Raw genomic sequence first — 16,468 nt, 5'->3', positions numbered from 1 at the left:
ACGGGAGAGTCCAGCACATCCTGCAAAGCCTTCAGGAGGGCAGCCTCGTGCCACCTCCTAGCAAGGGGCCAGCTCTGCCGGAGCAGGTATTCCCGTTCCTCCCCTGCTCGATAAGAGAGCTTGAACTCTTGCAACCGCTCCAGAGATCAACATCCTTCACACCGCTCTGGATCTGCTTCAAAGCCAAGTCTTGCACGCATCCTGGCCGAGGCGTTGGCTGCCTCGCAGCCGCTGGCTGGGGCCGTGTCGGCTTGGAGGGCGGCCAGCCGAGCCGTACCTTCCTGAGCACTGCCCTCCCTTGCCTTCCAAGACGAGCTGCTAATCGCGGGGCCGGGCAGAGGCAGGCAGCCCTGCCTGGATCTCACCGACAGGCAGACGGATCCCTTTTCCCATTGCCGAGTTGCCGTCGGGCATATCTTTGGTTATCGCTCGGCGTTTTGAAAGCCAGCGGTATGTTTTGTGTTGATTTAGTTGTGTTTCATTTGGCCTTCGTAGGCGATGGGGAGCCAAGAGCATTAATTTGGATGACGGATCATATAAACTCTGACTCCTTCGCTCCCATTCCAGGGGCTTGATAAACGGTAATAGGAACTCTCTCTTCCCCGCGTAAGTGCTATTTTATCAAAAGCTGGCTGAGTTACAGCCACCCTCTAATGCGGGGGCAATTAGGAACTGGCCGCATTTCACAGGCTGGAGAGGCACGCAGAGGAGGGGACGGCTCCCACGGGGAGGGGAGGAGGATGGGGCTCTCCGAGAGCCATCCAGGGTGCACGTAGCCTTGGCTGACAGTGCCTTGGCATCGGAGAGCATCTTCAGCCGGGACATCCCAGTGCCATTTGCCCCGGCATGAGCAGAGTCGAGCGGGGCTGAGCTGAAGGGGAGAAAATCAGGGAGTGTGGACGTGCCAGGGACTCTCAGTCGGTTTGGAGGATGTGCCTCCCCCGGCCTGGCCGCGGCGTGGGCGGCCGCGCAGCCGCTGGCTGGGGCCGTGTCGGCTTGGAGGGCGGCCAGCCGAGCCGTACCTTCCTGAGCACTGCCCTCCCTTGCCTTCCAAGACGAGCTGCTAATCGCGGGGCCGGGCAGAGGCAGGCAGCCCTGCCTGGATCTCACCGACAGGCAGACGGATCCCTTTTCCCATTGCCGAGTTGCCGTCGGGCATATCTTTGGTTATCGCTCGGCGTTTTGAAAGCCAGCGGTATGTTTTGTGTTGATTTAGTTGTGTTTCATTTGGCCTTCGTAGGCGATGGGGAGCCAAGAGCATTAATTTGGATGACGGATCATATAAACTCTGACTCCTTCGCTCCCATTCCAGGGGCTTGATAAACGGTAATAGGAACTCTCTCTTCCCCGCGTAAGTGCTATTTTATCAAAAGCTGGCTGAGTTACAGCCACCCTCTAATGCGGGGGCAATTAGGAACTGGCCGCATTTCACAGGCTGGAGAGGCACGCAGAGGAGGGGACGGCTCCCACGGGGAGGGGAGGAGGATGGGGCTCTCCGAGAGCCATCCAGGGTGCACGTAGCCTTGGCTGACAGTGCCTTGGCATCGGAGAGCATCTTCAGCCGGGACATCCCAGTGCCATTTGCCCCGGCATGAGCAGAGTCGAGCGGGGCTGAGCTGAAGGGGAGAAAATCAGGGAGTGTGGACGTGCCAGGGACTCTCAGTCGGTTTGGAGGATGTGCCTGAGTTCCCCCGTACTGGCAGGACGAAGGGATCCTCTCTGGGATCCAGCGTGGGGAGAGAAGAGGCTGCAGCAGAGGTCCGGCCCCACCGGGCTGCAGAGGTGTGTGTGCCTGGACATCTCTGCCTGCCAATAATGGATTTCTTCTCTCACTGAAGCGGACAAGAATAATCTCCTAGCTTCTGAGTACACTGAGCATTAATAATGATAATGCAGTAAAGCCTCATTAAATTGGGCCTCTGATAATCTACTTGCCCTATTATTAGGCTTAGCAGGATTCAGGCATCTATTTTTACCGAAAATGGATGGTTAAAGACTGGGTTCATTTGTGATTGCTATTGTTTACCGCCCAGTTTCTAATTTCTGGTCAATGTGGATGTTATGTAGGTGGGTCTGGGGAAGAAGGGCAGTGCAAAATTGTTTATCGATTACAAGCAAATCCTACCAAACCTGCCTGTAATCCATCCAGAAAAGGCTGTCTCACCCGTCTGCTCAGCAAAGTGTGAGGATGCAGTTGGGGTGGAGCTGATGCAGATGAAGCCCCTCTTTTCCCCGGCACCCTGCAGAGCATGGCAGGGTTCAGGCATCCACAGCACAGCTCCTCCATCATTAGGCACTTCTTGGCCTCCAATCAGCCTTTTTACAGGCAGGGCGAACCCAGCCTGGCATCCAGTATACCCCGAGCCAGATAATTTCAGGAAGCTTTCCTGCCCCCAGCCCCGGTGCCTTGCAGAGGACCAGAAAGCCACCCCGCTCCCCGCAGAGGCACTCAGTCGTCCCGCAGAGCCTGTCTTGATCTTCATTTGCCTTTGACAGTCTTGTACAGCGCTGTTGTCCCAGGTGTTTGGAGAACATCTGGTCACTTCAGACACTGCACATTATTCCTTTGCTGTCCAAGAAGCTGATGCCGTTATTTCTGGCCACTTCCCACAGCCTGCAAATGGTTTATAGCCGGCAGCCGTCCTTTAAGAGCGGCTGAGCTTTTGTGTCGCGATGTGATGTGGGGATGAGCTTGTTCCCAGCGTGCCGGCACGCAGTGGTCCCTGGCAGTGGCCTGGGGCTCCCTTGGCACCCCATGCCCGTCTGCACACCGCAGACCGTGTTGTCACCAGCAAGCCAGTGCCTGCTGGATGTCCCCCGCATGCCAGAGGGATGCCGATGTTGGTGCCTCTTGGCTTTAACCTCAGCGAAGGGTTTGGCAGGATCATCGTTAATCCCCCCAGCCCTGCCGTGGTGGCTGATGCGGAGCTGTGGGCACAGGCAGGATCTGCCCAGGAGTGGTTTGCATGTGGCCAAGCCCTGGCAAGGAGCTGGACCCTGCGCTCGTCCCAGTGGCCAGCTGCATGCCGAACGCCGTCTCTCCTGGGCGGGGTGGGATGTCCATGGAGGTCCTGGCTGGCAGTGAGCACCAGCAGAGTCACCAACACGGACATCCGTCCTCTCTGCTGCATCTGAGTGAAATAAATACTGTCAAATCCAGGCAGTGACACTGAGGCTTTTTCTTTTTAGTTTGGTTGGGGAATTCAGCCCTCATCTCATGGCCAGGTCAGACTGAACTGAAGCCACTTCCCATGCTGGGAGCTGGGTCTGGCTCCCCTGCCCGTGCCCGCAGGGACCGCTCATCCGTGGGGGCCGTTGAGCAAGCTGGTTGCTTTCTGTTTCCCTTGCAGAAAAGTCCATGCATTTCTCATCCATCGCAGAGGCTCAGAAGTTGAGTGCAGAGCCGACAGCCGCCTCGTGCTGGCCTCCTGTCCTGTCCTACCCCCGGGATGTGATAAAAACGTCTCCCCAGGCGGAGCCCCACTTGTTTCAGTATAACCCACCAGGCAAGTAAAAGCCGCCGGCTGCGTCGCGTGTGCTCTCCGTCCTGACCCAAGGCCGAGCACAGAGGCTGTGGTTGCAGCCGGCATCGCAGGTCGTGCTCTTAACTCAATGCAGCTTTTTGGGGAGAGGGTAAGAGAAGAGGGTTCAGCAGAAACCTGCTAACACCTTGCTTTGGCCCAGCATGGAGCTCCCTCGATGCTAATGCAGCGGTCTGAGGGTGGCCAGGCAGGTCTCCCAGCTCTGGCCAGGGCAGGTTTAGGGACATGGTTTGTCACAGAACAGTGTAGGCGCTCCCTGCGCTGCCCTCGGTGCGAAGTCAGGCAGGTTTTATCCCTCGCTGCGCTGTCCCTCTCCAGCTGGAGGGCAGACAAGTCAGGCGCAGAACATCCTCAGGCTGCAGAGGGGACGAGGCAGTCATTTAAACTATTCCAGTCCTTTCCAAAACAATGGTGTGACTTGGATCCTAGTGCAGGCTCACAGCCGGCCAGTTCACCGCATCCAGCCCCTGCTCCCTCCCTTGCCCCTTTTCTCTCCGATAGCTGCAGCCGCTCTACCTTCCTTCAGTCTTGCTAACACTTGAGTTTTCTGCACAGGACACCCCATCCCGCTAAATCTGCATGAGAGCTCTCGCTCGGGGCTGCAGAGACTAGCGAGCATCTCCAACCCTCCTCCCCTCATCTCCTCCACCAAGCACCCTTCCGTGCTGGAGAGACCCGTCGGATCCATTTCCCAGGTAGGGTATCGGGTGTGAGCGGCAGAGACGCCTTGCGGGGCCGGCAGCCGCTCCTGACCTCTCCTCTCGCACCGCAGGGCATGCCCATCCAGCTCCACACGCCCTACAGCTCTGAGCATGCCAAGGTCCCCGTTGGCTCCATCACCATGGGCCTGCCGCTGACCATGGATCCCAAGAAACTGGGTAAGGAATTGGGTGGCGAGTGATTTCTCACATGCTTCGAGAGCAGTGGGGAGCGAGCTTGCCGGTGGCATAGGGGAAAGGAGGAGCACAGAGAGATCTGCTAAAAGGATGAAAGGATTAGTCCGTCGGGAGAGCAGAGACACAGGGAGCTAAATTTGTGCAGTATAGGAAAGCAGCAACTCGGTCAGGGATGCATCCCAGCCTATAAATACCCTCCGGCTAATACTGTGATTGAAGGAAGGAAATATATTGCCGCTCCCCAGGCCGGTAGGATAAAGAGTAAATGGCCTGAAGTGAACAAAGAAAGTGTTTAGTCTGCAGATTTGGAAGCATTTCTTAACAGCAGGAGGGGATGGGTGAGGGACCAAGTCTGGGGGGGGAGGGATACGGGCCCTGTTTCCCATTGTGCGCGGGTCCTGTTATAAACCAGCACTGGGTTTTCAACACCAGCTCCGGTCCCGGTGCGGGCAGCACCTGGCAGTGCCTTTGCCAGGGTGAAGGATCTGGCTTTGCTTGCCGGCGGTTGTGCGTCCTTGGTGAAGTCCGTCCCAAAGCGGTGGGGACGGCAAAGGCGCCGAGGAGGCGTGGGCTGGCAGAGATGAAAGCCTCGAGCAGCCGAGGGCTGCGGCCCTGTGCCCTGCACCTACACTGATACGTGGTTAATGTTTTCCAGTGCCTTTTCCTGGAGTAAAGCAGGAACAACTTTCTCCTAGAAGCCAGGCCAGCCAGCCGGAAAGTCTGGTTCTGCAGCCGTCCCAGGAGGGCTCCATCCTGCGGGGTGAGGAGCCAGGGGCGGGAGGCGCGTGCCCCAGCTGCGGGAGGGGAGGGATGCTGGCACTGCCAAGCCTGGTGAACGCCGCGCTGGCTGCGGCTGCCCGGTGATTTCAGGTTTGATTTCTGGGGTTGTGCCCAGCTGAAGGGGTCTCTTCGTCCCTTTTCTCCAGCGTTGCCAGCGGGGTGGCAGATAGGTCTGTAGAATGTCTCAACATTTCTAGCCGTCTCCCCAAATCAGGGCCTCGGGCGTTGATCCTGGTGGAGGTTTTGTGTTCAAGGGGCACCTGAAAATCTGTTGCTTAAGACAAAGCAAGACCTGTTTAAATTCCATTAATAGTTTTTCTTCAGGTTCTTCACTGTTGCTGCTGCAGCACATTTCGTTTAAATATAGCCCTCCCATGTTTCTTTCCCCATTAGCTAGGCAGAAGAAAATAAATGTAAAGGTGTTGCTTTTAAGTGCAAATTCTGGTTTGTGAAACCCCCCAACTAAGGCAGTCAGAAGCCTGAGTGCGGTGGGCTGGCTCCAACCTAGGACAGATAAACGCGAATAAACACAAACCACCCCGAGCTGCATCTTGCCGGAGATCTGCTGTGATCACATCAGGAGAGGCTGAGACAGGCTGTGCTTTCTCCCGGGCCCGTAAATCTGCCTGGCCCCTCCACGAAGGCAGCAGGGAGCTGATAGCCTCAAAATACCCATTTTTTTTCCACCTCCCAGCCCCGCACTCGCAGGGCTGGGTCCCTCGGGGGACAGGGTGGAAAGGGCTCTGCAAGGCATGGGATTTAACGCTGACGTCTCTTGGAGGGCTTCCCCTCCAGTACCTCAGCTTGCTAGAGATTGGGTTGAATCCTGCGCTTAGTCAGTAGTCTCAGCCCCACAGGTTTTGTGCTGAACGGCAAATCCAGCCCCCAGCTCACTGGCTTTGTGTCCTACAGGTACTTCCCTCAGCTCTGCCTCAGGAGGGAGCATCACCAAGGGAACGCCCACATCCAGACCCCCTCCGGAGTCGCCCATCACCTACCGAGGATCCATCACACATGTAGGTCACTTGTCTCCGGCGGGTTTTGCTTCCTGGGTGCTGGCAGCTGCAGCTTGCGGCGCTGGACACAGGGGTCGGGGCTTTGCGTGGCGGCGCCGAGCATGCAGCACGGGGCTGAGCAGCACGGCTCTGCGATGCTCCCGTCCCGTGGAGCCCCTCAGAGGGGTCGGCAGCCGGAGCCTTTGCAAACAGCTTCTGCTGGAGTTGGCACGAGCGCTGTCCCGTGAGCCGAGCCTGCAGAAGAGCAGAGCTCGGCAAGCAGCAGTGCAGAGCCTTACAGCACATCTAAACCCCGCTTTGCTTTTCCTAGCTGTCAGGAACAGAGGCGAAAGCAGTTTTAAATGGCTCTGGGAAAACAATCTTGCCAGTGCAAGAAAGTGGAGCAGAGAGAAGGAGGAGATGGGTGGAGGGCCCAGGCCAGGCGGAGGAGAGGGGGAGGCTGTGAGGTGCATGTAAAGTAGCGAGGTCTCCTGCCAGGCCTGAGCGTGCTGCGCTGGGGGTCCTGCCCAAAGGCTCTCTTGAGCAGAAAGATACTTTGGCCTTAATCTCCACCATCCATCTTCAGAAGAGCAGCTGGCAAGCGGGCGATAGTTTTTTGCAGTGTGAATTATTGCACATCTGTTAACAGAGCGGAGAGCATTAAAAAAAATAAATCTGTTTCCCGTGGGGATTTTATCTGGCCATCATTCAGATATTTAAAGCCACTCGCGCTCAGATTTTTGCCTGCCTCCTTCAAGGAGGGTGTCCACATTCCCTTTGGCCCTGGGGACCTGAACCTGAATCCTGGCCCAGAGCAAAGGCTTAACTTGCCTGGTGCCCCGCATCCAACAGCTGCCAGGAGTGGATGCTCGGGGGCTGTAAATAACCCATCAGAGTAAATGCAGGCTCCATGCCCTCACAAGCCCCTGCAGCAGCTATGGGCAGCAGCGGGTGGGCATGAGGGGACTTGAGCACCATGTGCCAGAGATCAGAAGATGAACAGAGTTTGTTGAGACGCTATTTTAAATCCAGCTAATTAATCCATCTAGTTTCCTTTGTTTGGCTTGGGAATAAGGTACCAAGCCCAGACCCAGAGCATTACCTGCCTCTCCTGCTGGCCCAGCAGCCTGCATCCCTCTGCTCCCACTGGGGAGAAGGAGGCCCCCGTTCCGGCAGCAGCTCCGGGTACCAGAGCTGATATTTGATCTCAAATTAGTCATCCAGTTCGCAGAAGGCAGATCTTGAATATATGCTCTCTGCTCTGAAGCCATCTGTCATCACTTGCTTTCAAATCCCCTCTGAGCACGTCCGCGGAAGGAAGATGACTTACCTGGGGCTGGGAGAGCTGACTGGGAAAGCCGGTGTACTGGGTGTACTGCGAGGGCAAACAGTCGGAGCATTGAACCCACACGCTGGCACATCCCAGCAGCTGCAGCGGGGTTTTGGGGACCGCTGGCACTCAGAGGGCTTGGTACAGATCTCAAATTAGTCATCCAGTTCGCAGAAGGCAGATCTTGAATATATGCTCTCTGCTCTGAAGCCATCTGTCATCACTTGCTTTCAAATCCCCTCTGAGCACGTCCGCGGAAGGAAGATGACTTACCTGGGGCTGGGAGAGCTGACTGGGAAAGCCGGTACTGGGTGTACTGCGAGGGCAAACAGTCAGAGCATTGAACCCACACGCTGGCACATCCCAGCAGCTGCAGCGGGGTTTTGGGGACCGCTGGCACTCAGAGGGCTTGGTACAGAGCTGGGCCATCTCCAAGCTGGGGTGGGGAAATAGTCTGCCCTGGCACAGCCTGGAAGCACCAGCAAAGTTGGCTGGGGCATTGCTTCCCCGAGGCTTCCCACGAGCATCAGTCCTGGGGGTTGGTGGGGTTAAATGAGCAGAGTAGGAGGGCGTCAATCAAGAGCATCGCTGTGCCTTCCCTGCGATGCGGGGGGGGGACTGTCACCCCACGGTGGCTGTTCCCGGTTGGCACCGACAGGTTGTGATGGCAGCGGGGTGTTAATCACCGGCAATGCCTTCAAGGACATCCAGCTCTGGGTGTTTTGAAGGGGACTCGGAGGGGGGCAGGTGGCTGTGAGCTGTGTCCGTGTGTGCCTCCGGGGAAAGAGAGGTTTTGGTTCACATCAGTTTGCGTAAGGAGCCTGATGCTGTTTCTTTTGGAGAGCTAACCGGCAGCTTTCGCTCCCTGACCTGCTCCAGGACTGCTCTCGTTGATGCCTGCCATCTTGCCCGGGCGTGCTGCCAGCCGCCAGCTCCCACGCGCAGGCAGCTCTCTGAAGGTCACGCTTGGTGCCAGCAGATGTGCCCTGGGTGGGCAGGACATCTCCGTGGCTCCTGTACCAGGCTGGGAAAATAGGCTGCAGGGAAGAGCTAATGCTCGAGCAGTCTCTGCCGTCACTGAGGTGTCCCCAGGGGGGCACCAGCCCTGTCCCCCCAAACCTGTGGGGTGGGGGCAAGCCAGGGAGCTTACTCTGAAATACGCAGGGCGATAGAGCTGCTATTTTGGAGGTCCGTGCTGTCCTCACCCCCACCTCTTCCCAGCAGCCTCACGCAGATCATGTACCTTTTTACCGCTCCTCGCTATCGTCCTCATCAATAATTAAGATGCAAGTCCCTCGCTGTTGGCTGCGCCAGCAAGCGGAGGCTGGGCGCGCTCTCCCTCTGCTCAGCCTCCTGCGGGGAACAGCCTGTCCCTGTGCGCGCGCTTGCTTAATTGCTTGTGACACTGTTAAATATGGATCTTGGTGGCTTTCCAAGGGCACCCCGGCAGAAGTGCTGTACAAAGGAACCATTACCAGGATAATCGGAGAAGACAGCCCCAGCAGAGCAGAGAAGGCGAGAGAGGATGCCATGCCCAAAGGACATGTCATCTACGAAGGGAAGAAAGGCCACGTGCTGTCCTACGAGGGTAAGTCGTAATCCTCTGCCTTTTTAGGGCAGGCGCTGGGGGTTTGTGCCGCTGTGGCTGGGAGTCGGGAGCTATTTGAGGAAAGGCTGACAAAGTGCAATGGGCCAGCCTCGCGTCTTTACTTCCAGCATCGTTTCTCTCCCTTCCCACCCCGCCTGCCTACAGCCCGGCTGGGTTTCCCTCTGTCCCATGTGGTTATCTTGCCTTGGAGGCGGCTTTGCCGGCGGGCAAGGGTGTAATAGGGCCATGGCCGTGGACAGGGTCTCTGGTTTCAGTTGGTTTTGGGGAGCAGGGGAGAGGAGAGGACCAGATGGGAAGGTATTGCCTTCATTCCTAGCACCCTGTGCAGAGGGGACTGTCCGAAAACGTTATGAGAGCATCCCCAAGCTCTTGGGCCAAAGGTGGGACTCAAGAACCTGCAAGATGGAGGCAAGTCAGGTAGTTTGGCATAAAGGTTTATTCAGACATCAGATTCCCACCTGCAACGTCTTGGCTGCCATGCAGCTTTCCGAGCATGGGGCTGCCCTGCAGGAATCTTTCTGGGCCCGGCAGCACCGCGCCTCAGTATCTTATGAGCTTTGCTACAGCATCTGTAGCTATTGGAGGGGGCGAAGCCATTCCCGCAAGGAGCCTGTTGGGGGGTTGCACTGGCCTGTTGCCGGCTGCTATCGCCCAGAGGCGCTGAGCACCCTGAGGGGCCTGCCCGGAGCCCCGTCTGGGGTGAGAAGCTGCCCCCGGCACAGATGGTGTCATTTGTTAACCAGGCTGACCCTGCCCGGCCAGGGAGCAGAGTACGGCAAAGCAAAGCCAGGCAAGCAGCCGGGCTGCTCCAGAGGGGGCTGTGGAGAGACCCAAAAGCCATGTTGCAGCTTGCACCCCTGCTGTACAGTAACACGCTTCCTCGGTAAATGCCGACGGTGCCTCGCTGCGTTAGCGGTATCAGCAGGCAGTCACCAGCTGCTCCTGCCTCCTCTGCGCCTGCTCATCCGATTGCAGCACTGGCCATCGAAGCTGCTCAGCGAGTCCCGGTGGTTCCCGTTAGAGATAAGCAGATGTTCCTCCCCGGTGAAGCTGGAAACAACTCCTCCGTGCTTGCCTTTCGCCGTGTGCTGGGTCAGGCATCTCTGGCATGGAGCTGGGGTCAGGAAGAGCTGAATTACAGACACTGCAGCCCCGCGTCCTCTTGGGGTAAAATACTGGCATGTGCTCTGGCGTGCATGGGGATGGCCGTCCTCATGTGTCACCTCTCTTCTCAGTTGAATTTGGAGATGACTAAGGAGCAGATCCTAACCTCAGCTGCACTCGCCCGCCTCAGCAGGTATCTCTGGTCAGCTGCTGTGCTGCCTGAACCCTCCACCTCCCTCCCTGGGGCGGCTGCATCCCTCCCTGGGGCAGAGCATCCCTTTTAGCCTGTCTGGCAGCCTGGGCCCTGTGGTCAGTCCTGCAGGCAGAGGGTGTCCAGCAGAAGTCCTTTTCCTCTTGCCCACAAGTGCAGGCAGCTGTTTTTATCGCAGGCTGGTTGTTTCATCCGGGGCCGGAGGCAGAGGGTTCAAGTTAGGTCACGGGGGACAACTCGTGAGCTTTGGCTGATGCCACCTCTGTGTGCGCCCTGGGACCACAGGGACCTTTCAGGACAGGGCTCTGCGCCATGCCTCTCGCCCACCGTGTGGAAACCAGCTTGTCCCATGCCTGCCTGCGTTCGCTGTCAACTCTAGCCCAGATAAGAAGTGTCTCCGCAGGAGACTTGTGTCTGGGCGCCCTTTGGGACAGTTGGCAGGGCTCGGACCAGGGAGGACGCAGGAAGCATTTCAGGGCTTGTTTGTGTGAGCTTTGGCTGATGCCACCTCTGTGTGCGCCCTGGGACCACAGGGACCTTTCAGGACAGGGCTCTGCGCCATGCCTCTCGCCCACCGTGTGGAAACCAGCTTGTCCCATGCCTGCCCGCGTTCGCTGTCAACTCTAGCCCAGATAAGAAGTGTCTCCGCAGGAGACTTGTGTCTGGGCGCCCTTTGGGACAGTTGGCAGGGCTCGGACCAGGGAGGACGCAGGAAGCATTTCAGGGCTTGTTTGTGCAAGAAGCTATTTTAATCTCCTTTGCCCGGGCTTGGAGTCGAATGAGGTTGATCTCAAAAATGGTGCCACCAGGGGAGAGACGGGGAAGGCTCCCGGCAGCGAGGACTGCCCATGCCCAGAGCTGGCATCCCACTCCAGGCAGCAAAGGAGACCTGCAGACCAGACTCTGCCATTGCACGCACTTGTCAGTGTCGGCCCGAGTCTCCTCGGCTGCAACGTGAGCCCATCGTCTCTTCTCCTACCCCCAGTGGACACAGATGAGGAATTAATTCCGTTCTCTCCAAGGCAGCCTTTTACATGCTTGATAGCGTTTATCGCATCCTGAATAATCTCGCCTGCTTCTGCAGCCTAGCCAGCCCTGCTGCCTGCCTCCTTCCCCCCGTACAGCCTGGCAAGGCTTCACAGCCCAGAGCGGAAGAGTTAAAAAAAAAAAATTCAATAAGAAAACTGAAATTGTTGGTGATTATGAATTTTGGCAAGCAGGAAAAAAATTGCAAATTCTTTAGTGTCATGAGGGTGCTTAAAATAAAAGAGCTGTAATGAGACGAGATCCTGTAGCATGTGTGAGCTGAATTGTGCTAGATTGGTTATTCTCATTCTGCATATGATTGCTGATGGCTTCTGCAAGGCAAGGGACATGGTTTTGGAGTGATTTTCTTTCTGTTTAGTCTCTCTTCTCCCTCGCGCCCTCCCCCTGCTTCCCAGCGGTACAAAGGGTGCCTGGGACCACGTCCCCTTCTGCAGAAGGGCTGTTAGCAACAGATGTGCCTTGATGACAGGGTGCAGGCACATCGCCTCGTGTCTGCCGCAAGGTGCTTGGCTGATTCTGAACATCACCCCCGGATTTCTCCCGTCAAATGAATCTGAAGTGAAGGCTCAGGGACAGATCCCACTCTTGTTTCCCTGCACACAGCCCCAAACCCTTTCTGGATTGAGTGGGTGCTGATTGCGGAAACCGACAGTGGGTGTGAAGTTGTAATAATCCCATTTTATTAATTACTGGTTTTGCCGAGGAGGACTTTTGTCCTGATTGTCCGTGATGGAATGAACGTTTTTAACTTCTTCGTTTTCTCTAATTGTATAACCACCTTTTCTGCCCACGAAGAGGAGGATCAGGGCATCCTTGGCAGGGGCAGCCAGGCCAGGGACGATCGGCAGAGGCATTTATCTCTCCAAGCCAACATCCCCGCTCGGAGCTCGTTACATAAACACGAGGCATTCGGCTGGATCAGAAGCTGCCTGCTAAATTCACAGCTCACTGCACATGATGGATGCCCATCGCCCAGGGCGGGCGTGATGCTGCCTGGCATGGGCAGGGCTGTGCTTGCAGAGGTGTGGGGGCTGTAGCTCAGGACAGTTGTCCACTGTTGGTTTGCAGAAGAATCTGCTCCAGGTTTGGAGAGGAGGTCGGTGGTGGCTGCCTGGCATGGGCAGGGCTGTGCTTGCAGAGGTGTGGGGGCTGTAGCTCAGGACAGTTGTCCACTGTTGGTTTGCAGAAGAATCTGCTCCAGGTTTGGATGAGGAGGTGGTCGGTGGTGTCCCGTCACGCTGGTGCTTGCTCCGTCAGTCCTGCGTGGGACTTTTTGCCGTCTCTCCCAGTTCTGGTGCGCGCTTACCGCTGTTTCTAAGGAATTGCTCTCAGCTTTGTCTCTCTCCGCTTTTCCCTGGTTTTCTCACCCAGGGAGTGTCTCGGCAAATGTTAAGGCTGGCCAAGATCCCAAACAGTAGGTGTCTAGCAAAAATCAAAACAAACAGGGGGAAAAAAACAAAAAATCCCCAGGCCCACAGGGCCAAGTTCAGTGGAACCGCAGCTGCTCACACCAGCACCACGCTGGCTCCGGGCTGTCCTGCTGCCTACATCTGGCCCCCACCGGGGCGGGAGGGAGGGGGACACGACAGGGCGGATACTCCTACCCAGGCGGGAGGCACAGATCTGGAGTCTGAGGGAGGCAGGGAGGGGAGAAAACACCAACTGAATTTCTTGGAAGCCAACCTCATGCGATGTTTCTGGCGTTGCTGAGCGTTGGCTGATGCTGGGATGGGATCTGACCTTTCAGCAACACATGCAAACAGCAGTAGACACCCTCCCTTGGCCGGTGCTGACTTTCCGTGCTCTTGATGGTTATTCTCGGTGTTCCCTTCCCCAGGTGGAGTTGCTGCTTCTCAGTGTCCCAAAGAAGACAGCAGGAGCTCAGGAGCTTCGCATGAGACCACAGGAACCAAGCGGACCTACGATATGATGGAGGGGAGGATCAGCCGGGGCTTATCAGCCCGTGATACCTTATCTGCCAGCATCGAAGGTGGGTCTGGGTGAAACCTTTCACCCGTGCTGTGTTAGTAGTGAACCCCCAGGGACCCCATCTTGTCTCTTGTATACGTGATGCACCTTCCTGTGCCCATGTTTGGCAGTGGTTAGCTGGTACCCTGCAGCACATCCCAACAGGACATCATCTGACCAGCATGGGAAAACAAGGGACACACACTGGCCCATTTGCCTTTGGTTTCTGTCCTGGTAGACCAGTTTCAGGACTACAAAAAAAGGAAATACATTTTAAAAAAAGAGAAATCAAGTAATTTAGAAATTGTTGATATTTTTCCTTGTTGTCCCAGGAGTCCCTGGTAACACTGTCGTGTATTCTTTCCCCCTTGGATCTGTTCTAGGTCTCATGGGTCGAGCGATCCCTCCAGACCGACACAGTCCCCATAACCTAAAGGAGCAGCATCACATGCGAGGCTCAATTACACAAGGTAAAGCCTGCAGGCAGAAGATGGCCACAGCCAGAGGTAATGTAGGGAAGTATCACATGCATGGCCCCTTGTTCTTGTTGTCAGGCTAGGGCAGGAGGAAACAAGAATGGACACATCAAGGTCCAGCTGCAGATCTCTGCAGCCTTGGCTATGTGCTCAGAGAGATTTTCAGTCTTGCTCAGCTTCTAGCAACCTAAGCTCTCACCAAAGTCAGGGGTAAAATTCTCAGCGACTCACGTGAAGGCAGATTGAAACTAGTGCGAAATGAGTCCAGAAAGTGGTGGTAGATGTGAGGTGGTCCAGCTGCATTAGTAAAGTAGCTGCTCTGTGTGCTCAGTTGGGTACCAGTCCCTGAGTTACGTGCATTAACTAGAGACCCCCTTGAACTGAGCATCCGCACGGGGACTGGGAGTCCAGTATCTGGCTGGGGAGTCACCCTCTGCATCCATCATCTGCTTGGGGGTTGCAGGAATACCTCGGTCCTATGTGGAGGCCCATGAGGACTACCTCAGAAGAGAAGCCAAACAGCTCAAGAGGGAAAACACTCCACCAAGGGACTTATCTGATGCCTACAAGGTCAGGTCTCATGAGAGCCTTACTCCTCTGAAAATGAAACCAGCCCATGAAGGCCTCGTAGCCACGGTGAAAGAAGCGGGAAGATCAATCCATGAGATTCCCCGGGAGGAGCTAAGGCGGACACCAGACATCTCTCTGACGAGACCTCTGAAGGAAGGCTCCATCACGCAGGTGAGTATGGGGCGAAGAGCAGATGAGGTCGGTCCTACTCAGGCTGCTGTCCTTGCACAGAGCCTGGGGACCATTCCCAAGGTAAAAGGAGAGCAGAGAGGGCTTCGGGTTGCAAACACATCACTGGTCAGAATTGAGGCTCTGCTTGGGTACAGGTTGCCCTTCTCCATCATCTGATCTTCAAAGGTCCCTTCTAACCCAAACCATTCTGTGATTCTATGATCCTTCCCAGCAGATAAATGCAGAACATGGGGAAAGGAGCTCAGCAGCCCCTGACCTGTTAAGAAAGCGATCTCCATCCACACACACACGCAGAAGGGGACACATTTGGCTCTTGTTCAAGGCCAGAGTCAACTCGGTGCCCTCGGCAGTTGTGACTCTGGGTGCGCATAACCTTGGTCTCCTCCCTTTATGGGCAAGTGTCAACCCAGCAAGGCCAGTAGTTAGGGTGAAACGTGGCATGCTGTCTCCTGTTGGGCTCCAAATATTTGGAGGGTTCCCATGGCACCTCGTAGTCCTACCTCATTTCACAGTGTGTGTAGGAGAGAGGCGTGATGGGCACAGCCAGCCTTCGGCAGTGACTCATCATCATCTTGTTGGAGCACAACAAGACATGCAAGATGGGCACTCCACCCTGCCCTGTGCCGTGCGGAGCTGTTATCTCTGCTTTGCCGATGGCTGTTGCTGTTTGACCAAGTAAACTGGTGTACTGACCCACTGAACAAGGAAGCACAAGTCCCGTTGAAATTTGGTGGGATGCGGTTGCTGCATCCCCTTCTGCTCTACGCCCCTTTGATGTCCTCTCTGCCTTCTGTCCCCAGGGTACCCCACTGAAGTACGACAGCAGTTCTTCCTCCTCAAGTACCAAAAAACATGACGTGCGGTCCATCATCGGCAGTCCCGGCAGGACTTTTCACTCTGTGCACTCACTGGACGTCATCCAAGACCCGAGGAATCTGGAGAGAGCTTACGAAGAGAGCCTGAAAAACAGGCCAAGCCCAGTGACAAACTCGGGTGGCTCCATTGCCAGAGGGGCTCCTGTGATTGTACCCGAGCCGGGCAAGCCCCACCAAAGTGCCCTCGCCTACGAGGACCACCAGGCAGGGCACAGCACGGCGTTTGGCAGCCACTTGCACAGAGGGTCTCCGGTCTCCACGCGGGAGTCCACGCCGCGGCAGCACGAAGGTACTTGGTGAACCTTTTATTTGATGCTATGATTTCTAGCAAGCCGAGGGGGCAAGGTGCACAGGAGGTGGCTGCTGACCCCACCTGCCTGAGCCGTTCCTGGGAGGTGCCCGTGGAACCCATTCTCCCCAGCACCCCACGCCCACTGTTGCCCGCAGCCGCGGCTGACTCACGGCACTGGGGCAGCTGTCAGGGACGGCTAAGGCTCAGCTCCCTCCCGGTGGGTGCTCACATGGTTGCGGCGAGGGCACCCCATGTCTGCGCCGGGGTGACCAGAGGGAGTTTGGACTGTGGCTGGTGAAGCTGATGGTGTTTAGAAAGCGTCTTCCCTGTCCTGGCGTTGGCCCAGGCACCCCTGTTTCTACAGGCAGGCAGGAAAGCAGTGCTTGGTGCACCGGCTGGGGGGATCTTCACGCTTTTTAGTGATCTGGTGTGTGTTTGCCTACCTTGTGTGTTTATGCCTCATCCATCACCTGGGCACCCGAGTACCTCGCCTCCAGGAATATCTAATCCCTTCTGAGCCGGTGGATCCGGGCAGCGTGGCTGGCCTTTGGGATCTGCCATCCCCCCGGCCCGTCTTGCCT

General features: G+C 56.5%; 1 protein-coding gene across 1 annotated transcript in view; it reads left to right on the top strand.

Annotated features, from left to right (window-relative positions):
* The window catches only part of NCOR2 (nuclear receptor corepressor 2), a 222,867-nt gene that overhangs the window by 188,818 nt on the left and 17,581 nt on the right, over positions 1 to 16,468 (top strand). Inside the window, 10 exon segments of the mRNA XM_019473303.1 lie at positions 3,351 to 3,506; positions 4,098 to 4,237; positions 4,315 to 4,420; positions 5,094 to 5,198; positions 6,131 to 6,234; positions 8,981 to 9,131; positions 13,352 to 13,504; positions 13,866 to 13,952; positions 14,422 to 14,699; positions 15,521 to 15,884. Of these exon segments, the coding sequence (XP_019328848.1) occupies positions 3,351 to 3,506; positions 4,098 to 4,237; positions 4,315 to 4,420; positions 5,094 to 5,198; positions 6,131 to 6,234; positions 8,981 to 9,131; positions 13,352 to 13,504; positions 13,866 to 13,952; positions 14,422 to 14,699; positions 15,521 to 15,884 (1,644 nt within the window).

This window comes from Aptenodytes forsteri, unplaced genomic scaffold (assembly GCF_000699145.1).
Source record: "Aptenodytes forsteri isolate BGI_AS27 unplaced genomic scaffold, ASM69914v1 Scaffold118, whole genome shotgun sequence".
Taxonomy (NCBI): Eukaryota; Metazoa; Chordata; class Aves; order Sphenisciformes; family Spheniscidae; genus Aptenodytes; species Aptenodytes forsteri.
This window is presented reverse-complemented; position numbering and strand designations above follow the sequence as displayed.